This window comes from Strongylocentrotus purpuratus, unplaced genomic scaffold, assembly GCF_000002235.5.
Source record: "Strongylocentrotus purpuratus isolate Spur 01 unplaced genomic scaffold, Spur_5.0 spur5_scaffold_20, whole genome shotgun sequence".
In the NCBI taxonomy this organism is placed as follows: domain Eukaryota; kingdom Metazoa; phylum Echinodermata; class Echinoidea; order Camarodonta; family Strongylocentrotidae; genus Strongylocentrotus; species Strongylocentrotus purpuratus.
In genome coordinates, this window is record NW_022145606.1 from 8,366,370 (window position 1) to 8,386,565 (window position 20,196).

At 36.8% G+C, this 20,196-nt stretch overlaps 1 protein-coding gene across 1 annotated transcript; it reads left to right on the forward strand.

Moving 5' to 3' along the window:
- Positions 1 to 13,115: 13,115 nt before the first annotated feature.
- Positions 13,116 to 18,315, forward strand: LOC105446486 (calmodulin-like). The gene is made up of 5 exons (XM_030993626.1): positions 13,116 to 13,122; positions 13,347 to 13,493; positions 13,966 to 14,080; positions 15,922 to 16,037; positions 17,549 to 18,315. The coding sequence occupies exons 1-5, from the start codon at positions 13,116 to 13,118 to the stop codon at positions 17,575 to 17,577; spliced, it is 414 nt and encodes a 137-aa protein (XP_030849486.1). The 3' UTR covers positions 17,578 to 18,315.
- The last annotated feature ends 1,881 nt before the right edge of the window (positions 18,316 to 20,196 follow it).

The following is a 20,196-nucleotide window of genomic DNA, read 5'->3' on the forward strand; positions in this document are numbered from 1 at the left end:
TTCATTGATTTTAAAATATTTATACAAAGAAAAATGTCAGACCTGCTTAGCTCCACCCTAAAAAACGTGCTCCAGATCTCATTCATCTTGTGACATCATCTGTCAATCATTAGTGAGCTAACAAGAGACAGTGGTATGTAGCTTCACCAGAGCTGAACACCTCTTTACAATAGACCATACAATGCCCACATAGGATTTGCTATGGCAGACGTGCTGTAGCATCACAGGAAAAGAATGTGGTAATGTGGGGGTGTTGTAGGGGTGTGTTGTGGGGGTGTTGTAAGAAAGAATGCAATTCTTTTGTGAGCATGTGCTGAGGCGACCTTTAATTGAATATATGATTCATTTGTCATCCAACAGAAATTCCTTATTCCATTGTTTTAACATTAACAAAGATCATGACACAGCATAATTACACATTTTATAACATAACATGGCAAAAGGTTCGCTAGACCAAATCGTCAGTCTCATAGGCTGTCGCCATTCTCCAAAGGACACATGCTCTTTGGAGAAGGCTTTCAGTGTTAGGTACCTGTGAACTTTGACCTGTTGTTTACCTCAAAAGAAACTCCAATGAATTTGTGAGTACACCAAAATATTGTCTTTCAGCATTAGATTTAGCAGACTTAGTAAAGTTAATTTCCTTACCCCCTTGTTATCAGGGACCATTACAAAAAAGATGTGACTTGTTTTATTTTATTTTTTTTTCGAAACAAAATGCCAAAATCTTGCAGGACAGCATTTATTCAAGGAACACCTTTGTTGCCAATTCGAAAAATTAGTTCCATTTGTGAGTTTAAATTCAGCAAGAATGTACGAAATGACTGTGTATGAATGTGGGCATTCATAATTATATATCATGTAGTGATTTGTGTATATTGCACAATGGGATTATTTCTAATGTTTTCCTTTTCTAAAAAAAATAGGAAATGAAAATAGGATAGATATATACATAAAATGAAGATAAACTGTATTTTTGTTTTTCATTTAAATTTTTCATTTATTGCTACACTGTTTCTGTAAACAATTTGTGAACATTTTGCAAATTTGTATCAAACAGCTATGATTTTGAACATGTCAATGTGTTGCCAATTTGAGGGTCTCAAAGCTATTTTTTGTTTCCTGGCATGCAAATGGATGCAGTGTGTGCAAAAATTTGTAACCTTTCTAGCCCAAGCATTGGGTATATTTTTAGGGTTCTGAATAAAAAAAAATAAAAAATGTGAAATGCCTGTCACAAGGGATATCTCAATTATAAGACACTCTACTGTGTAAAGAGTGGCAAATATTGTTAAATGTCTTGCACAAGGGTTATAGAACACTCTAGTCTACTGTGTAATTATACCGAGTAACTGTATTCTTCTGGGTAAATATAGTTGAAATGTAGTTAAATATCTTGCCAAAGGGTTATAGGGCACTATACTGTGTAATTACATAAAGTGATCATATACTACTGGGTAAAGAGTGGCAAATATCGTTAAGTGTCTTGCCAACTGATTTGAACCAGTGTCATTATCCCCCAATAAACAACTATCCCATGACAAGTATTACCCTGTTTTCTGAGCTACGCGAAACAGAAGCAAAATACGCTGTTTGGTTTTGTGATGGGCTGTATTGAAACAAAGTAGAGGAACTTACCGGTATAGATAAATTCTGGATTGCGTTATGAAATAAACTGGAAGGAAGGTATTTGGAGAGGTTGATAATGTAGTAAATATGAATTTCATATTATTTCATTCCATTATTGAGATGCAATAAATGGGGGATGAATATTATTGGCATTCTTAGTACCTTATATTATAATTATGGAGAGAACAACTTAAAGTGAAATAATTATTAATGCTCCAACCAAATTGCCAATTCGAGATTTGCACCTATATATTTAGTCATTTCTTATATCAAACAGTCATACCTACCTTATTATTGGTCCAATATAGTTATTTCAAACTTTAAACATTCAGTTTAGTTATCTCATTTATCTGCTAGCATGTAAATGAATTAATTCAAAGGGTTGAATTTCCTTGCGAATATTCAGTGCACCTCCATTTTATACTTAATGTATGTTATGAAAATGCATGTAGATGTATATCAAAAGTTGTACAGATATTCAGATTATTATATGATAAATATCTTTTTTATGAATATTAAAAAGAGCGCATTATTATATGTACATTAGAGTGGTGTCTAGCCTTTTATTTGTTTGGTGAATGTTAGTGGCTGGTAGAAGGGCGTTAGCTCGAATTTCAGGTAAAAAAATAAAGCGCTAAGCAGAAGGGCGTTAGCACTAAATCACCTCAAACTTTTATAAGAACTGACTTATTTTCCACCCAGAAATTGTGGCGGTGTTCTACTATAACATTTCTATTCGTCTTTTAAGTTTTAAACCAATTTTCGGAACGGAAAGCACATTAAATGCCAATGATTAGAAAAGTAGTTATTGAGTCCCTCGCGTGCTATACGCCCTTCTGCCAGCCGGGCAAAGAGTAACTACAATTCCAGTTTGAGCGTTACCGTCTTTGTTGTTACTATATTATCATATTCAAATTTGGTATCATTCAAAAGCCTAGTACTTTATTTCCCTTTACAAAGATGCCCATTTGTAGTGGTTATGCAATGATGAAATGTGCAGTATACACCCGAATATGGGACCAACTCAAAAGTGAGATCTTGCAAAATGCATTGTTATTGTCAATAGTAAATTTGTCATTTGTTTAGAGGTTACATTGTGTTTACCAACACTAACAATCAATTTACATCAATCCATATATCATTGTATTATTACATCATTGTTTATATGTCAAGTGTGTGAAAGATTGTTCTATCGCAGAACTTACTACTCGTTTACATTATCTTTTTTTTTTCTTCAGATCTTGTTGAAAGTTCTGTAAAAATACATAGACCTAATTTCATTTCAATCTATACGTTCATTGTTTAAGCTGACTGAATCTTTGCGCAGCACGAAACGTACACTATTCAATACAAGGTTATGCAAATCAGACTATTTACCAAACGGATTGCAATCCCTAAAGTCGATACGACAACTAACGGTCGTTATTTTCCCACACAAAGACATTTCAAGCCCTTTCGTTTTGAGGAAAGATTTAAAATAGTATTATCTTTCAAATGCCGGTGGAATTTAACAATTTCATTTTTGGGCCTGAAATATTTCAATTTACTTCAATCAACATTCCACGCAAATTAGTCTATATGAGGAACTCATTTTCTGTTCTATATTTGGCGCTACATTTATAGTTTGTCAGTAGTATTCTTCTTGTGCAAACATTGTAAAATTCAAATGTTAGAAATATGAATTTGGACCGAAACGAAACATTCAAAGCCGTGCAGGCATCCATGTGATCGAGATACCACATCCTCCTAACCCATTACCGCAAATTTACCTTTCGGAACGTGGCAGTGACGTAATAATCCAAACTCCAGAATAAGCTATATTGCATACGGCTGGGCTTGTAACACGGGTAATTAAAAGAAGAGGATTTTTTTATGAAAGGAACCCTCTGAAAGAAAACGTACCTTGATTGAAATCATTTGTATAAATGATGTTTACGCTAGTAGATTTTACATTAAAAAAAAAAGGAAACAATCAGTTTATGATCACTGATTGTAACCTGAGGAGCGTGGATGCTTAGAAGCTCAAAAACATGTTTGTCGAATAGATTCTTCAGAGTAAAATTACAATGGTGAAGCGTTAGCATATCCAAATGTGGGTATTGCTTCGTTATGCTCTGATACAAACATTCCTCGCCTTCATAAATTGCATTAAAAGAATTATTAATAAGTACGCATGTAAGTACGCATAAATGTAATCATTTGAAGTGTTAAAAAGTTAAGTATTGAAATACAGATCCGTGCGCTTTTCACCATATACATGATATATCTACCTTGACATATTTTTGTCTAATTTTGATATTCTTGTACTCATGGGCGTAGATCTGTAATTGATACCTATTGTTCAGGGGGGGGGGGGGGGGGGATGATCTATTCATTCACCCCCCCCCTGAACAATAGGTATTACGTAAGGATTGACGCCCATCCTTGTACTCATGTAGAACGCTCCCCCCCCCCCCCCCCCAAAAAAAAAAAAAAAAAAAAAAATAATAATAATAATAATAATAATAAATAAATAAATAAATAAAATAAATAAATAAATAAATAAATAAATAAAAAAAATATATATGTTTCTGTAACATTCAGGTTTTTAATCTATAAGAAAGAGAGAAAGACAAAAGGGTGACCATGCCTGGAAATCACACAAATCTATATCCGAACCCTATTAGTCATATCATGGTATAAGAACTGGCAACACTCTTTGTATCATGTCGCAGTATCGTAGGTGAAGAAGATATTCCATACGGCTGGGATTTTAACAAGGGTAAAAGAAGATAGAAAAACACATTTGACTGGAACATTCTGAAAGAAAATATTAGTTGACTAAAATCATTTATACTGATGTTCACGCTGGTAATATTACATTTTAAAAAAAAATCATTTTAAGTCACTAGTTGTAGGTTGAGGAGCGTGGGTGCTAAGAAGCTCAAAAACATGTTTGTCGAATAGATTCTTTAGAGTAAAATTACAATGGTTGAAGCGTTAGCATATCCAAATGTGGGTATTGCTTCGTTATGCTCTGATACAAACATTCCGCGCTAAAATAATATACGGTAAAACCCAAACAGACATATAACTGAAGTTAAAAAAGGAAACAATATTTTTGCTTCTGTTTACTTAACCTGATATTCAGGTCCACCATCGATATGTAGCGCTCAATACACCGATCCAACGATGTGCCTAAGCGCTTTACAGATAATTTATTACCCCGGTCATCGGATTTAGGCTTACCCGCACACAATGTATGCACACTTTCCACTCCCTGGGGAGCATTCCAGCTAGTCGCCATCTTACAAGCGCACACTTGCTCGTCCAACCACATACATTTTCGCATCCTACCGGGTACCCATTTAACATCTGGGTGGAGAGTAGCAAGTGCAGGTAAATATCTTGCCTAAGGATATTATTGCCGTGTCGGGATTCGAACCCTCGACCTTCGCATCTCCAGCCAAGCGCCTTAAACCACTCGACCACGATACTCTGTATATGTATCATACTATAATTCAGGAAATAAGGTAAAACCCTGAAACGTAAATACCAAACTACATTCATGTGTTTTGCTATGGTATGCTAACTTGAAGCTGTACTTGAACCTAAGAGGGGTTTAAGGGAGTGTATCATGGGAAATACTGGTCAACAACATCTACGTCTTCATTTGGACAACTGCATGTAAACGAATGGACTTGATTAACTGGGTCAGCGCGCTAGCGTTCGCGAAACAGACCGAAGTTCTCCTCACGCTTCGGTTTCGCGTATGTTGCACACACGTGAATGCTGTGGTCGCGTCGTCCGAAGTCGTGTTATACCCGATTGGCCCGAGTAGGGCCACGGGAAAGACACATAATAGTCTCGTCATGACACACTCCCTTTAAGCTGACGTTTGGTAGATCCGGACATGATTTCTGCGGGATATACCACATAGAGAACATGCAATTTTTGCAATGGAAACAAATGTATGCATATATGCCTTTGTGAAGTGCCTCGTGCGATACGCATTATTTCTTTCACCTCTTACTAATACATGTATCTCAATAGTCGAAATTCAAATTGCATACATAAGTCGTTGCTAGGTAGGACAAACATTAAGGCTTGCCCTTTATCTAACAACACTTTATATATGCCATTTGCTTTCTGACTATTGAGATAATTTGAAACAGGTAAATGAAATAATTACGAAAATGGTATATTGAAATCAGTTGATGTTCCGCACGTAATTGCGGTTGTTTTTTTTTTCTCGATTAAACACGTACACACACTTTTCAATTTCCTCCTGTTTGGATGTCATAATAGCGTGATTAACCGCGTGACCTCACTTTTAAGCATTCGCGTGTTTATACGTTACATGATCTTTTTGTTTTGAAATGATTCTATTCTAGATATATCCATATATGTATATAGAATCACAAAACCATGAATAACAATCAAATGCGTACAATGAATAGATATGTAATTTGACAAAACTTAAAGTGTCTACGTTTATTCTTCATAATCGTTAAGTTTCTAAACGAATCAGATATCTCAATCATATGCATCTCGAACAGAAGAAAAAAATATTTAACTATCATGATATAAAAGTATGATGAAAATACAATAATACATTTCACGTGTGCTTGAAATTATTCCTTTCCTATATATTTCTCCTCCCCCCCCCCCCGGCTACGTACACTCAGAAACGGGCACTCATTTTTGTAACGCACAAATAAACACACACTCCATCTCTCTATCTCTCTTTCTCCCCCTGCCTTCTCTGACCCCCCCCCCTCCCCCTCTCCCTCTTTACCATACCCTCCCCTCCCAACTATATGTGCCTCTCTCTCTCTCTCTCCCCTATAGCTGTCTAGAGCATACTTCCATTAGAAGAAAAAAAAACTGGAAACAAATCCTCACATTAGAAGGTTTTTATTGCCGCACTTTGTTGCGAATCAATATTCGGTAAATAAATGTAAATGGTCAGACTGCTTTTAAGCCCCCATCACACCAAACTAGTTCTCACTACGTTCTGGAACCGTCCTAGAAAATCGTAAAACAGGTTGTGGTCGGGCAGAGTGTGTAAATAATGTCTATGCACACAGAGAAATAAAAGGTGTTTTTGAGGGAGTAAAACGAAATCGGAAAAATAGGGCGTCCCCTATTACACCTTTTAGGGAGTAAAACACGGAAATACGCAAGGGTGTATATTTGAGGGATTTAATTTTGCACCCTATTTTAGTCCGACGAGCTCTCATTGGTCAGTGCATATGTGAATGCGCTACAACAATGGCGCAATCGTGTCGATATAGGAACTTCCAAATGAAGGAAAATTAGCATAATTTACGTACTTTCGTCATGTTAGGGGAATTATCATGTTTCATTTGACCATATTATTTGTGTGAAAGTTTTCCGATCAAGAATAAGGGGTTGTACCGAAGGTTACATTATGTAAATTTACTCCCAATGTAGGGAGTAGATTTGCACCCCACAAGAAAGTATAACTTTGTACCCCAAGGTTATGATTTTACTCCCTTCAAGGAGTGAAATTTGCACCCAAATGGTGCTTAATTAACACAATGGTGCTTAATAGCTTTTGGTTCCATTTTCATGAAAAATGGGTTCCAATTTACACCCACGGGATATAATGGTATACTCTATATGATCGATTCCGCACCCTGTGTGGAGTAAATCTACCCCCTTCTTATGCAAAGCATCAACAAATTGATCATCCCTCGAGCAATCAATCATTCATGCTTCGTAATCACCTAAAAGTTACTTATTCTCACCCTTTTGTCTACGTATTATGGGTCGTATTATAGACACTGTTTACACATTCTACCCCGACTTGAATGTCTTGATCTGCCCGGCTTGAAGCGTTGAAGTTGAACGGGAATGAGGAATGGCGAGAACGCGCTTGGGTTTTATAGCTCCCGAGCTGGGACGGGATTGCACACGCTCTAGGAGCGCGTTCGAACGCACTAAGAACGAGATGAGGACGAGTTAAACTGTTCTGAACGGGGTAGTCGGGTTAAAAACTAGTAGTGAACTGGTAAGAATGGGTTTGGACGTATTGGAAACGAGGTGGAACTAGTTAATATTGGGTTTAAACTAACTACGGACTGGCTTGGACTGCATGGAAATGGCAAATTTACCCGATCTGAACTTGATATGAACTGACCGTGGACGGGGTACAGACGAGATGGACGTATTGAGGACTGTTTATGAACGAACTAGGATCGTATTATAGACATTATTTACACATTCTGCCCCGTCCACAACCGCTTTCTTTACGATTTTCTAGAACGTAGTGAGAACTAGTTTGGTGTGATGGTGGCTTAAGCCAGCTTTCTACCAGACTTGAGCCAATTTTGTGGAGGCCTTGGGGGCCTTGGTTATCGAATCTCAGATCCGCCTCTTGATCTTGTTATTTGAGTTATTCTTTGTAATTGGCAGTATTGATTGAACGAAAGCTGTTAGCTTTAAGTACACTGTCGCTCATAAAGTTGGAATATTTTTAGTTTTACCCCAATTTATGGAACTATTTTTAAAAACCCCGGTTCCCAACATAAACAAATCCTATGTGTGCCCATGCCTTGAGCCATAATGCATGGCCGTCCAGAGAATTTTTTATGTTGGGAACCGGGGTAAAATGTAATAAATTATTGAAAATTTATTGCATTTTCTGTGTTTTTTTATTTATGGAAACTCCCCCCTATCCTAGCCACCGCTGCATACAGTCATGGTTCAGTGACAAAGCAATGGCCTCGTAACTGTGAGGCTCCAGGATCAAAACCGTGTCGATGTGCTTTATTAGTGCCCTTTTGTGGGGCATTAATCCTCTTTGCTGTCATTTATGACTTAAGGGAGTAGGTCCCACCGTTCACAAGCATACAGTGTGAGTAAAAAAAAAGTTTACACCTAGAAGATTGCTTATTAATAAAAAAAATCATCGATGAACATTGAATTGATATATGTCTCATGAAAGAGTGTTTTATCCCAAATCATTTGGTACCATTTTTGTGCGGTATGTGTTCACGCTTGGATGAACAGGAGACATTGTTTGCGAGAGTGCAAAAATCGAATTGCGCCAAAGTTGCCTATGTGATGTTTGAATAAAACAATTGGGATTTAGGTATTAATTCGGTATTTGCAGAACCAAATAACACCCCTAACAAAATTAATCATGCCACACATATCAAATATCGAATATCAAATATCAACGAACATTTGTGCGCGTGTGTGTGGGTGTGTGTGACTTCGCCCTTTGCAAAAAACATATGCAATGCATTTCATTTGATACATTCAATCCATTCTCTCACTCTGCTGATCCCAACATAATACATACTGAGGGCATCATTGTGGCGCAAGTCGATTTTGCACTCTCGCAAACAATGGCACCTGTTCACCCAAGCGTGAACACATACCACGCAAAATGGTACCAAATGATTCGGGATAAAACACTCTTTCATAAGATGTATAATAATTTACTGTTCATAGATGATTTAAAAATAATTAGCAATTTTCTAGGTGTAAACTTTTTTGTGACTCACACGGTAGTAGCATACACACGCTTTAGAAGTCACGCAAAACACACATTGTTCAATTATTATTTAATAAAATCTGAGAATGTAAACTATTATCTAGATCTATTATTTTTCAAATTATTTTAAAAATAATTCCATAAATTGGGGTAAAACAAAAAATATTCCAACTTTATGAGCGACGTTGTATGATAATTATGTACGCGCGCGCGTGGGTGTGCGCGGGTGTACCCAATATACATACACCGGCAAAGTCACAAAGGCAAGTACTGAAGATTACAGACAAACAATTAAGCACCATACAAACCAAACGAGAAAGAGAAAGAAACTCACAAAATTCGATACCGATTCATAAATCCTCTTGACTTCGATCACTCTAAGCGTGTATAACAATTTTGAAAAAGGCGATGCGTACGGCTTTATCGTTTGCGAAAAGTTCAAATCTTTTTCGAATGTTTCTGTAATCGTTGCGTTGCTCATTCATTCAACCAACAAATACGGTCGAGGATTTGTATTGAATTAATCCGTCTCTGAAATTCGTCATAGTCGGTGGGCCTATCTGAGAAAAGGAGCTTCATACTGTTTTAAATGGTAAGTTATTAAAAGATTTTTTTTCAGTTTAGGAAACATAATTATCTTCAAGCGCCTAATTAATAATAATAATAATAATAATAATAATAATAATAATAATAATAATAATAATAATAATAATAATAATAATAATTTTTATTTGGTTTATTCTTCAAGCATTGGGGTTACGGTCACTATACTAATTGCTAACAAATTTTTTTCTCTCCTTCGAACGCTGCTGTTTTAATTACTAATAATTACTACAATCTAGGCCTAATTCTCATCTCTCTCTTCCTCCCTCTCTCTCTCTTCCCTCTATTTCTCTCTCCCTCTCTGTCTCACTCCATCTGCCTCACTCCTTCTCTCTCTCTCTCTCTCTCTCTCTCTCTCTCTCTCTCTCTCATTCTCTCTCACTCTCTCTCTCTCTCTCTCTCTCTCCCCTCTCTCCCCCTCTCTCTTTGTCTCTGTTATTCCCTCCCAATCCCTCCCTTGCTAATAACTTATATTTGAATTCTTTGTGACATTCCTTGTCCATTTTTAAATCGATCTTTCATTTATATGTTTATCTGATTTTCTAAAGCAGCTTTGCTCATATTCATGTTAAAGGCCCACTGCACTACTTGTAGCTACTTGCGCCCTCTATATAACAAACAATGCCTAATCGGTGACCATGGTCCCCCATGATGCTCTTTTTCTTATGTTAACTGAGAGCGAGTTGATGAGATAACCACCTGTCCAGTGACCTTGCAGGGCGGTCTAATCCCTCCTGTAAACTATGGCAGATAAGCTTTAAAACCCGTTTGTACTAGTTTGGCCAGAGGGATAAGACCACCCTGTAATGTCACTGACAGGTGATTATCTCATAAAATCAGCTCTCAATTAACATAAGAAAAAGGGGATCATGGGGGACCAACGGGCACCGATTAGGCATTGTTTGTTAAATAGAGGGCGCAAGTAGCTATAAGTAGTGCAGTGGGGCTTCAAACATTATGAGTTTGATTTCCACTGCTATCTCCCCTCTCTCTCTAAATAGATGAATACAAAATGTATGTGAACGAGTGAAAAAAAAATAGGCCTAGGTAAAAAAAAAAGAAATTAAAGAAAGAAAGAAAGAAAGATTTAAAGTACTTAGAATAACTTTTTTTCATATGAACTAATGGTGGAAAATAAGTTTATCAAAAATCCAACTTCCGAGGAACATGCGTAATAGCAGGATACAAATCAGATTTGTTGGTCTTTTTTGTTGTGATTGCGTCATCATTCGGAAATTCCAAACAGTTAAACTGGCACGTAGGCATTCATCTAACTTTTGATTTCATCATATCTTTGTTTAATTCTCATTTTTTATGAAAAATCCGCTTTCACTTTTATTTCCATAATTTTAATTATTCATTTCATCTTTCATTTTCAGTTAGAAATGCATGATGAAATCAGTATACATTAAAACATAATGAAGAAATATAAACTTATTCAAAACAGAACTGACAAGGGCACCAAGATGAGCGAAGTATGATGCCGTGTGAGCCCTGACAATTAAGTAAATATACGAGCAAAATACATAAATCAGGGAGTTACTGGTGATGCAAGGTACAGCAAAGAGAAGAGAAGAATGATAGGTAGAGGCTGAAGAGAGAGAGAGAGAGAGAGAGAGAGAAAGAGAGAAAGAGAAAGAAAGAAAGAGATAGATACAGAGAGAGAGAGATAGATACAGAGAGAGAGAAAGAAAGAGATAGATACAGAGAGAGAAACAGATAGATACAGAGAGAGAGAGAAAGAAAGAGATAGATACAGAGAGAGAGAAAGAAAGAAAGAGATAGAGAGAGAGAGAGAGATAGAGAGGATTAAAGCAACTGGTAATTATCCATTAGTTTTCAACTGGTAATTATTTACTGGATTTAAACTGGTCTCAGATGTCAACTAGTTTTTCAACTCGTCCTACTTGGCGGTGTTTCAATTAACATATAAAAACCAATTGAATATACTGGTTTCAACTGGTACCAGTTGACTAGTGGTTTTAGCTGGTTCCAGTTGACCAGCTGGATATTGGTAATATACTGGTCCCAGTAAACTGGCATTCTATTTGTCCGACTTCAAACTGATATTTTTATTTTTCATTCTAACTCACATACACTGTAGGATCATCAACAGATACCAGAGGAAGAAAAAGGTAACATACCGTTCTTTGTTTAATAATTTCATTACATGATAAACCAAAGGAAAAAGTTTGTTGCATTTGTCCAATAAACTTTGGATTTGGGATTCAATGTACTTACTTACCCACAGTAGTAATACTATTTATAGTAGTAGTATTAGCAACTTGCTGTTGAAATCAAATGAGATGCTTTGAATACACATACCGGCATGTTTTCATTGAGTTTTTAACTTGCTAAATTATAAATATAAGAGCTTTTTCTAAAACATTATTGTTCTTGTTCCGTTACCGTGGTAATAACCACAGTTGTCACACCCATCACCAACTTTGGGGCAAACAAGGATATTCTGTAGCTAAAGATCCCAACAGAAGTACCTAATTTAAGATTGTGTCTTAGGCGATGGGGACTTTCAATTATAGCCCATACACTAATATCACTAATACCTGTAATAAATGCCATAATATGGACATGTACAGAGTATTTTCCACTCAAAATGCGCATCCTGTAAAAAAGACATCAACTCATTTGGGTTACCAATATGGCGCGACAACATACACTGTCGCTCATACAGTTGGAATATTTTAGTTTTACCCCAATTTATGGAATTATTTAAAAATAATAGATTTAGATAATAGTATACATTCTCAGATTTTATTAAATAATAATTTGCCAATGTGTGTTTTGCGTGACTACTCAAGCATGTGTATGCTACTATGCTTATCAACTAGGGGACCTACGCCCTTAAGTCATAAATGACAGAAATGAGGAATAATGCTCCACAAAAGGGCACTAATATAGCACATCGACACGGTTTTGATCCTGGGGCCTCACAGTCACGAGGCATTGCTTTGTCACTGAACCATGACTGTACGCAGCGGGGGCTAGGGTAGGGGGCAGTTTCCATAAATTTTAAAAAAAAAAAAAAAATGCAATAAATTTTCAATAATGTATTGCATTTTACCCCGGTTCCCAACATAAACAAATCCTCTGTGTGCCCATGCATTGAGCCATAACGCATGGTCGTTAAATCAAGAAAAGGTGTTTCGATGGCCAAATTTATGGTGTTCTAAAAACTGTGTAATATTTTGAGTTTTAATAACCCCATATTTTAGTCATTCATGCTTTCATGTTTCAAAACGCCATACATATGTGTGTAATATCCAACTTTCAAATGTATATTAAACATTTATTACTTCAATTGTAGGGTCTTTTTTGATAATACATATTCTGTCAAAAAATAAAAACATCCTTTCAAATGTCGAGTGAGAAATGAAACTGTTATATTTAAAATATGCGCGTGTCATCCACCTCTAATGTTATTTAAAACATTTTTTGCAAGAGTTTTAGCACGGACGTCATGAATGACCCCATAATGCCGTCCAAAGTATAAACACAGATTCACGTCTTGGCTAATCTACTAATAAGCACAATTAGTATTTACCTCATCTTCAACCATGATAATGACTATGTTTTCTTCCCCATCCAGAGTTGAAAACTGTCTTCTCATTTTTGGATAAGAAAGAAAATGGAGAGATTGGAGTGGACGATGTCGGCGCTGTACTGAGAGCTTTCGGGTACAGGCCAACTGATGAAGAACTCCAATACATGGTCCAAGAAGTAACCCAAAATCATGGTAATATATTATTCGTAGGACTATTTATTTATCGTTTTCATTCATTTATGTTGATACCTAGATCTTTGTTTATTCAATTATTTACATAAAATAGTAATATAATACTCAATGAATTGCCTGGGGGATGTTTCGCAAAGATCCCAAGTCCAAAATTATTGAGAGCCATTGGTAGCCTTTAAATAAAATATATTCACACAAAAAATGTAAGTATTTTGTACTTTTTAAGAATTCTACATCAAGAACATTGAATCTGAATGATTTTAATCAACATGTTATGCCTTAAAAAAAAAAAATTAAAGATGCTAACGGCTTTCCATAATTGTTAAGTCGAACTTAGAGATAATATTAACTTAGGATCTTTGTGAAACCCCCCAAGTCTCATATCGTATAATTTTCTGATACAGACATTGATATTTTTACTATTATTATTATCATCAACGTTTGTTGTTGTTTTTTGTTTTGTTATTTCAAGAGAAAGGTTCAATTACCTTCAACGAATTCTTAGCGCTGATGACGGAGGAGGACACCGAAGATGACCTGAAAGAAATGTTCAGTGTGTTTGACAAGCATGACAAAGGGTTCATCAGGTAGGGACTAATTTATTTCATGATCTCAAAGACTCGAACAAAATTTACTTACAGCCTAACTATAAAAAGCGTTACCTGCTAAATCCCCTCTAGCGCCCTCTCAGGTCAGCTGAAGCAGTATATACTCATAACTCGCTGCTTCCCATTAGCTGCTCTAATGGTTATCGCATTACGTCCTCTGTCTGGGAAGTGGGAATAAGGTACTAGTATTGGGTCACGTACTGTTGGCAAGTTACCATGAGGTGGCGCTGTGCAATAAACAGTACGTAACGACAGGTCAGTATCGCTTTAAGTCAATTTCACTAGCCGCACACGTAGAAATGTGCGAACATCGCAATGGTGCATTACGGTGCAAAACTTAACATATTCCTGGGGAATATAAATATTAATTATTCACAGTTGACTGAGTACAAGTTAAAGGAAAACATAACCAAAACTCAAATGTTATTGAAAAAGAGTCGATATGTTTACAGTTTTACTGAGAAAGAAAATGGGTTCCGAAACCTAGTGAAATAATCTACTAAAACTTAAATCATGTTCAGCCAAGCCCCGGCCCCCCCCCCCAACTCAGTGTTATTTAGGGTACGCATATGCTCGTTCCCTCTTTTTGAAAGCACCCCCTATCTGAGGACTGCCAACATTTCCGACCCCCCCCCCCCCCCTTTCGCGGGGTTTTCGCGGGGTTTTCCTGCCTTGGAGACCCCCCTAAATCCGGAAAAATGCTCAATGTACCCCCTAAATTTGGAATAATTTCTCAGGAGTCCAAAGAGATGAGAGAAAAGAAAAAAAATCACCCCTTTGTAAAGAAATCTCCGGGTAAAAAGTCAAATACACCCCTTTTTTTTACAATTCTCGGGCCGGACTTTGTCGCACGAAAAGTACCCCTTTACCGGACATTTTGGTAACACGCATGCGGTCATTCCGACCCGGAGTGGGGGGGGGGGGGGGAGCCAAGGACAGCAGGATGTTATGAGATCTATAACCAGTCAAATGCTTACACACTGCGCCGACAGACATGAATTTGAATGTCTCTCAGTACATTGACTGTCTCTCATTACATGTTGTCCTGTCATGTCTTCTTTTGTCTTTTTTTTGTCTTGTTCTGTCATGTCCTTTTTAAAAATTGTCTTGTTATGAATTGTTTTGTCATGTCCCGTCTTATCTTATTATGTCAGTTTCGTGTCCTTTGTGTCCCTTCTAGTTATTTTGTTCGTTAGTATATTTCAATTATTTAGACACTAATTTGAAAGGGTTTATGAAAATATGTTATCATGATGGATCTGTTTTTCTCTGATGATTAAGACACTTTTTAAAATTATTTATGAAATTAATGTTCATATTATATTTATTCTTGCGAACCTACAAAAAAACAATTCATGCTTTCCAGTAGGCTCCTCTTCATTTCATAATTTTGAACTTACTTTGTCAACTATGTTCTTGGAAATAATTGATATGAAATGGAATAAATTTGAATCAATCAATCAACAAATACCGCTTACAGAAATGTTTATCGTGTGAACTTTGAAATATGGGAACTTTGTCAGCGTCTGCATTTGAAGAATGACTAATTGACAAATACCTTTGATTTTCACGCAATAGTTACACAAGAACCACAGGCACCGTCCTTACTACACATAATAGTTAAATTGGTTCAAAATTGTGCGGTTCAGAAATTATGAGGAGTTGTTCAAGGAAACTTACTTCATCATGATCTCTATTTTTATCGTCATCATCATTATTTATTATTATTATTTGTTTTATTCTGATGCTCATTATCATTATTATCATCATCACTCGTGCTGTCATCATCTTAATCATTCTTTCATTCGTCTTTTCAATAGCGTGTCTGATCTACGTGAAGTCCTGATCGAGCTCGGTATCAAAACAACCGATCGCGACATCGACGAGATGATTGAAGAGGTTGATGGGGATCTGTCCGGCCACATCACATACACTGGTAACATTGCTCATGATATTGTCTACTTTTACAACCCACTCTACATCCTAATCAAATGATTGGTCAAACGCGGTCACGTGTGGTTTCCTTTAATGAAGAATTGCGCAACAGTACTACCAATTAAAAACGATTTGTATTTAGGTGATATGTGCGCGTAGAGGATAGTGCGCAATGTACTGTATGTACATGGTGTGGGCTTATAAGATTTGCAGTGCAGTTTAAAGATGAAGTTGAGTTCTGGTCATGCGATTGCATTGTGAAAGAAACGGGTGTGGAATCGACCAGAAAAGGTTGATCATCTAGCATATAAGAATGTGTGTGTATTGCAAGGTTCTGGAATCATCAAAATGATAAGAAATTTGGCCAAGTCTTGGTAAAGTTACAAACACGGTACACATAAAGATGTATATGGGAATACACAAACACGTGGCGTAAAAATCCTACCCTGGATGCTACATGACATATTTAGAATATGAAGGCATTTGAAGAGCCATGCTTTTATCTGATGTTCTTCCACACTTGCATAATAAGAATGATAACGCTCACACATTATTTTCACCTTTTCCCAGAACTCAACCTTCTCTTTAAGATATTATGTCCAAGTTGCAGGCCCCCAAAATGAAATTAAATTCCAACGGCATTTGAAAGACAATACTAATTTAGAACTTCTCTCAAAACGAAAGGGCTTGAAAATGAGTTTTAGTGGGAAAATAACGACCGTTAGTTGACGAATCGACTTAAGTGATTGCAATCACTTAGGTAATAGTCTGATTCAGACCCTTTTACCGAATGGTCTACACACTAAACTCATTTTATATATGTTATTACCAATGAAAACATATGTTTGTCCGTCACTAATAGTGTCTGCTAGTGAAGTCTAGAAGATAAACGGATTTCCTAGCATAATTTGAATACCAGGACACTGCTAGTGTGTATTTCATTGGTAAATCAAGTTCATTTTTTCTTATATACACTCCCTTTCTCTTCACTCCACCTCAACCCCTTTCCCTCTCCTTTCTTTTACTCACTCACTTTCTCTCTCTCTCTCTCTCTCTCTCTCCCTCACTCTCTGTCTCTATTTCTCTCCTCTCTCTGTCTGTCACTCTCTCTATCTCACTCCCTTTCCCTCACCCCTTTCTCTTTCTCTTCTTTCACCCCCTTTCTATCTTCCTCACTCTCTCTCTCTCTCTTTCTCTTCTTTCAACAATTTTCTATCTTCCTCACTCTCTTTCTCTCTCTCTTCTTTCACCCCCTTTCTATCTTCCTCACTCTCTTTCTCTCCCTCTTTCTCTTCTTTCACCCCCTTTCTATCTTCCTCACTCTCTTTCTCTCTCTCTTTCTCTTCTTTCACCCCCTTTCTATCTTCCTCACTCTCTATCTCTCTCTCTCTTTCTCTTTATAGCTCTCCCTTTTTTTTCTCTTTTTTCTCTTTCTCTCTGAATTAATACATCTATATCTCTTTGTATATCTATCTTTTTACATCTTTCTCTCTCTCTCGATTATGTCTACAGACTTTACAAGGATCGTCACGTCGCAATGAATACATCAGCATCACCGAATTAATTCGCACCTTAGAGGCGGAGAGTGTTGGGCTTAAAGTGGGATGGGTGGGGGGCAAGTAGGAGTACAAATCAAGTTTTCCGTTAATTATGAACCCTGGCTGGGCCCCTTAAAGAAAAAGGTTGGCGATCATAATTATTATATTTATTATTAAAGCCATTTGTATGATTATTGCTTTATTAACAATAGTGCACATGATAGTGATCTTGTTTGGCAATTACCATTTTGTGATTGACCGCAAACCTTAGTGTTACGGCCGCGGGCGCTGGGGCGGATATATTATACTCAGTCGGGGTCAAAAATACCCCCATCAGTACATAATTAGGTGTCAAATTATATTTTGTTGCAATACTGGTGGTTTTACTAGGCGTTAAACTTGCAATATTCCTCTTATCACGATATTAGTGATATAAAATCCATCAAAATGGTATCAAATTTAGGAGAAACAGTTATTAAATGGCTGTGCTTACTCATGAGCGAACGGTATAGACCCAGTACATATTCAATATATGCATGATTCTTTCCTGGGGATCTATTAACGAGTTAGTCCATCAACCTGTTATTAGTAAATGAACTACAATATGAATCGAGTCTGCATTCATAACTTGTTGATATATCCGTGAAGCTCGGACAAGCTTTCAGGTGATCAACCTTTGCTTAAAAAGTATGAATACAATTTCAATAATTTAGTAAAATGGTACATTGCATATCATTGTAAAGAGGATGAATTTATGTTTATATTGATAGATCAAAGATAAATCTATATTAAATATTTATTAGAAAATGTGCACAGTGTCCACGTTTTATTTTATATTTGAGTTTTCATGAAATGATGAGGTTCCATGACACATGCTCCGCGACATTTGCTCCGACGTCAAATGCTCCGCCGACACTTGCTCCGCCGAAATTTACTCCGCCGACATTTGCTCCGCCGACAATTGCTCCGCCGACAGATGCTCCGCCGACAATTGCTCCACCGACAATTGCTCCGACGACATTTGCTCCGCCGCCAAATGCTCAATTTTTTTTTTTGCTCATCTGACCATGATCATGTGCCTGAAAACCCTGGAGCTTCCGGGGGCGCTGCCCCCTGGATTTCACCTAGGGCCTAAAGTCAGGGACCAGGGGGTGTTTCACAAAGATCCTAAGTTGAACTTATCTCTAAGTTGGACTTAAAAAATATGGAAAGCCATTAGCATCTTTGAAAATATTTTGTAAAAGTTATTTTGAAACGCATTTATTGTTTATTGAAATCATTCATATTTTCATCAAGGAGATTTCATGTTCTGGATGTGGAATTAATAAAAAGTCTAAAATACTTGAATTTCTGCTTTTGTATATATTTTTATTTAAAGACTCCAATGGCTGTCCATAATTTTTAAGTCCAACTTAGAGTTAAGTTCTACTTAGGATCTTTGTGAAATACCCCCCTGGATGCTCATCTGACGGTAATTTATTGCCTAAAACCCCTGAGCTCCTGGGGTCTTCGGCCCCTCGGCCTCACGCCAATTAGTGTCCTGCCAGTGTCACAAATAAGATATCAATGTATGTTTATCTGACCGTAGAACCCCTAAGTTTCGGGGGCTCCACCCCCTCGACCCCACGCCAATTCGTGACCTGCCAATGTCAAAAATAAGGTATAAAATTTGGCTCATCTGACGATAATTTGATGTATAAAACCCCTGAACTTCTGAGGGCTCCGCCACCTGGACCAAACACCAGTTTGTGTCCTGCCAGTGTCACAAATAAGGTATCAAAATATGCTAATCTGACCGTCATTTATTGCCCAAAACCCCTGAGCTTCTGGGGGCTCCGCCTCTTGGACCCCATACCAATTTGTGTCCTGCCAGTGTCACAAATAAGGTATCAAAATATGCTCATCTGACAGTAATTAAATGCCTATACCCCCTGAGCTTCTAATGGCTCCACCCTTGACCCCCCCCCCCCCAAAAAAAAATAAATAATAATAATAATAAATAATAATTATAATAATAAAAATAAATGAATAAATAAAAAAATAAAAATAAAAACATAATAATAAATAAATAAATAAATAAATAAAAAAAAAAAAAAAAAAAAAAAAAAAAAACGTTTTTGCCACTAAAAAATCCTGGATCCGCGCCTGAAAATCATTTACATGTAATACTAAAAACCTGTTGATATGTTATCTCTCTAAATATATATATATATATATATATATATATACACACATGTAGGTTATCAGTGCATGTAACTTCGTACATGACTTGTATTTCATTAAGCATATCACTAATATCCATATTATGTTCATATACATGATAAACACCGAATTCACAAAGGAGGTTTATCGACAAACCTCATTTGTGAATTCGGGCCTGTACGTTTATAAGCTGTATAACAAACGAAAATCATACATGTCTAGGTTATATTCATTTTGTTATGAAAAGGTTAGAGCAAGCTCTCACAATCGAAGCCGATGGCTGTGTATAGCCGCCAACTCCGGCCTGAGTCCCTAATAAAAACATTTAGCCTGACGCTAGTGAAGTAAGAGAAATAACTGAAGAGAAGATGACAAAACAGGCACTGGAAATGTGTGAGATGTCATGGGACATCGTCTGCT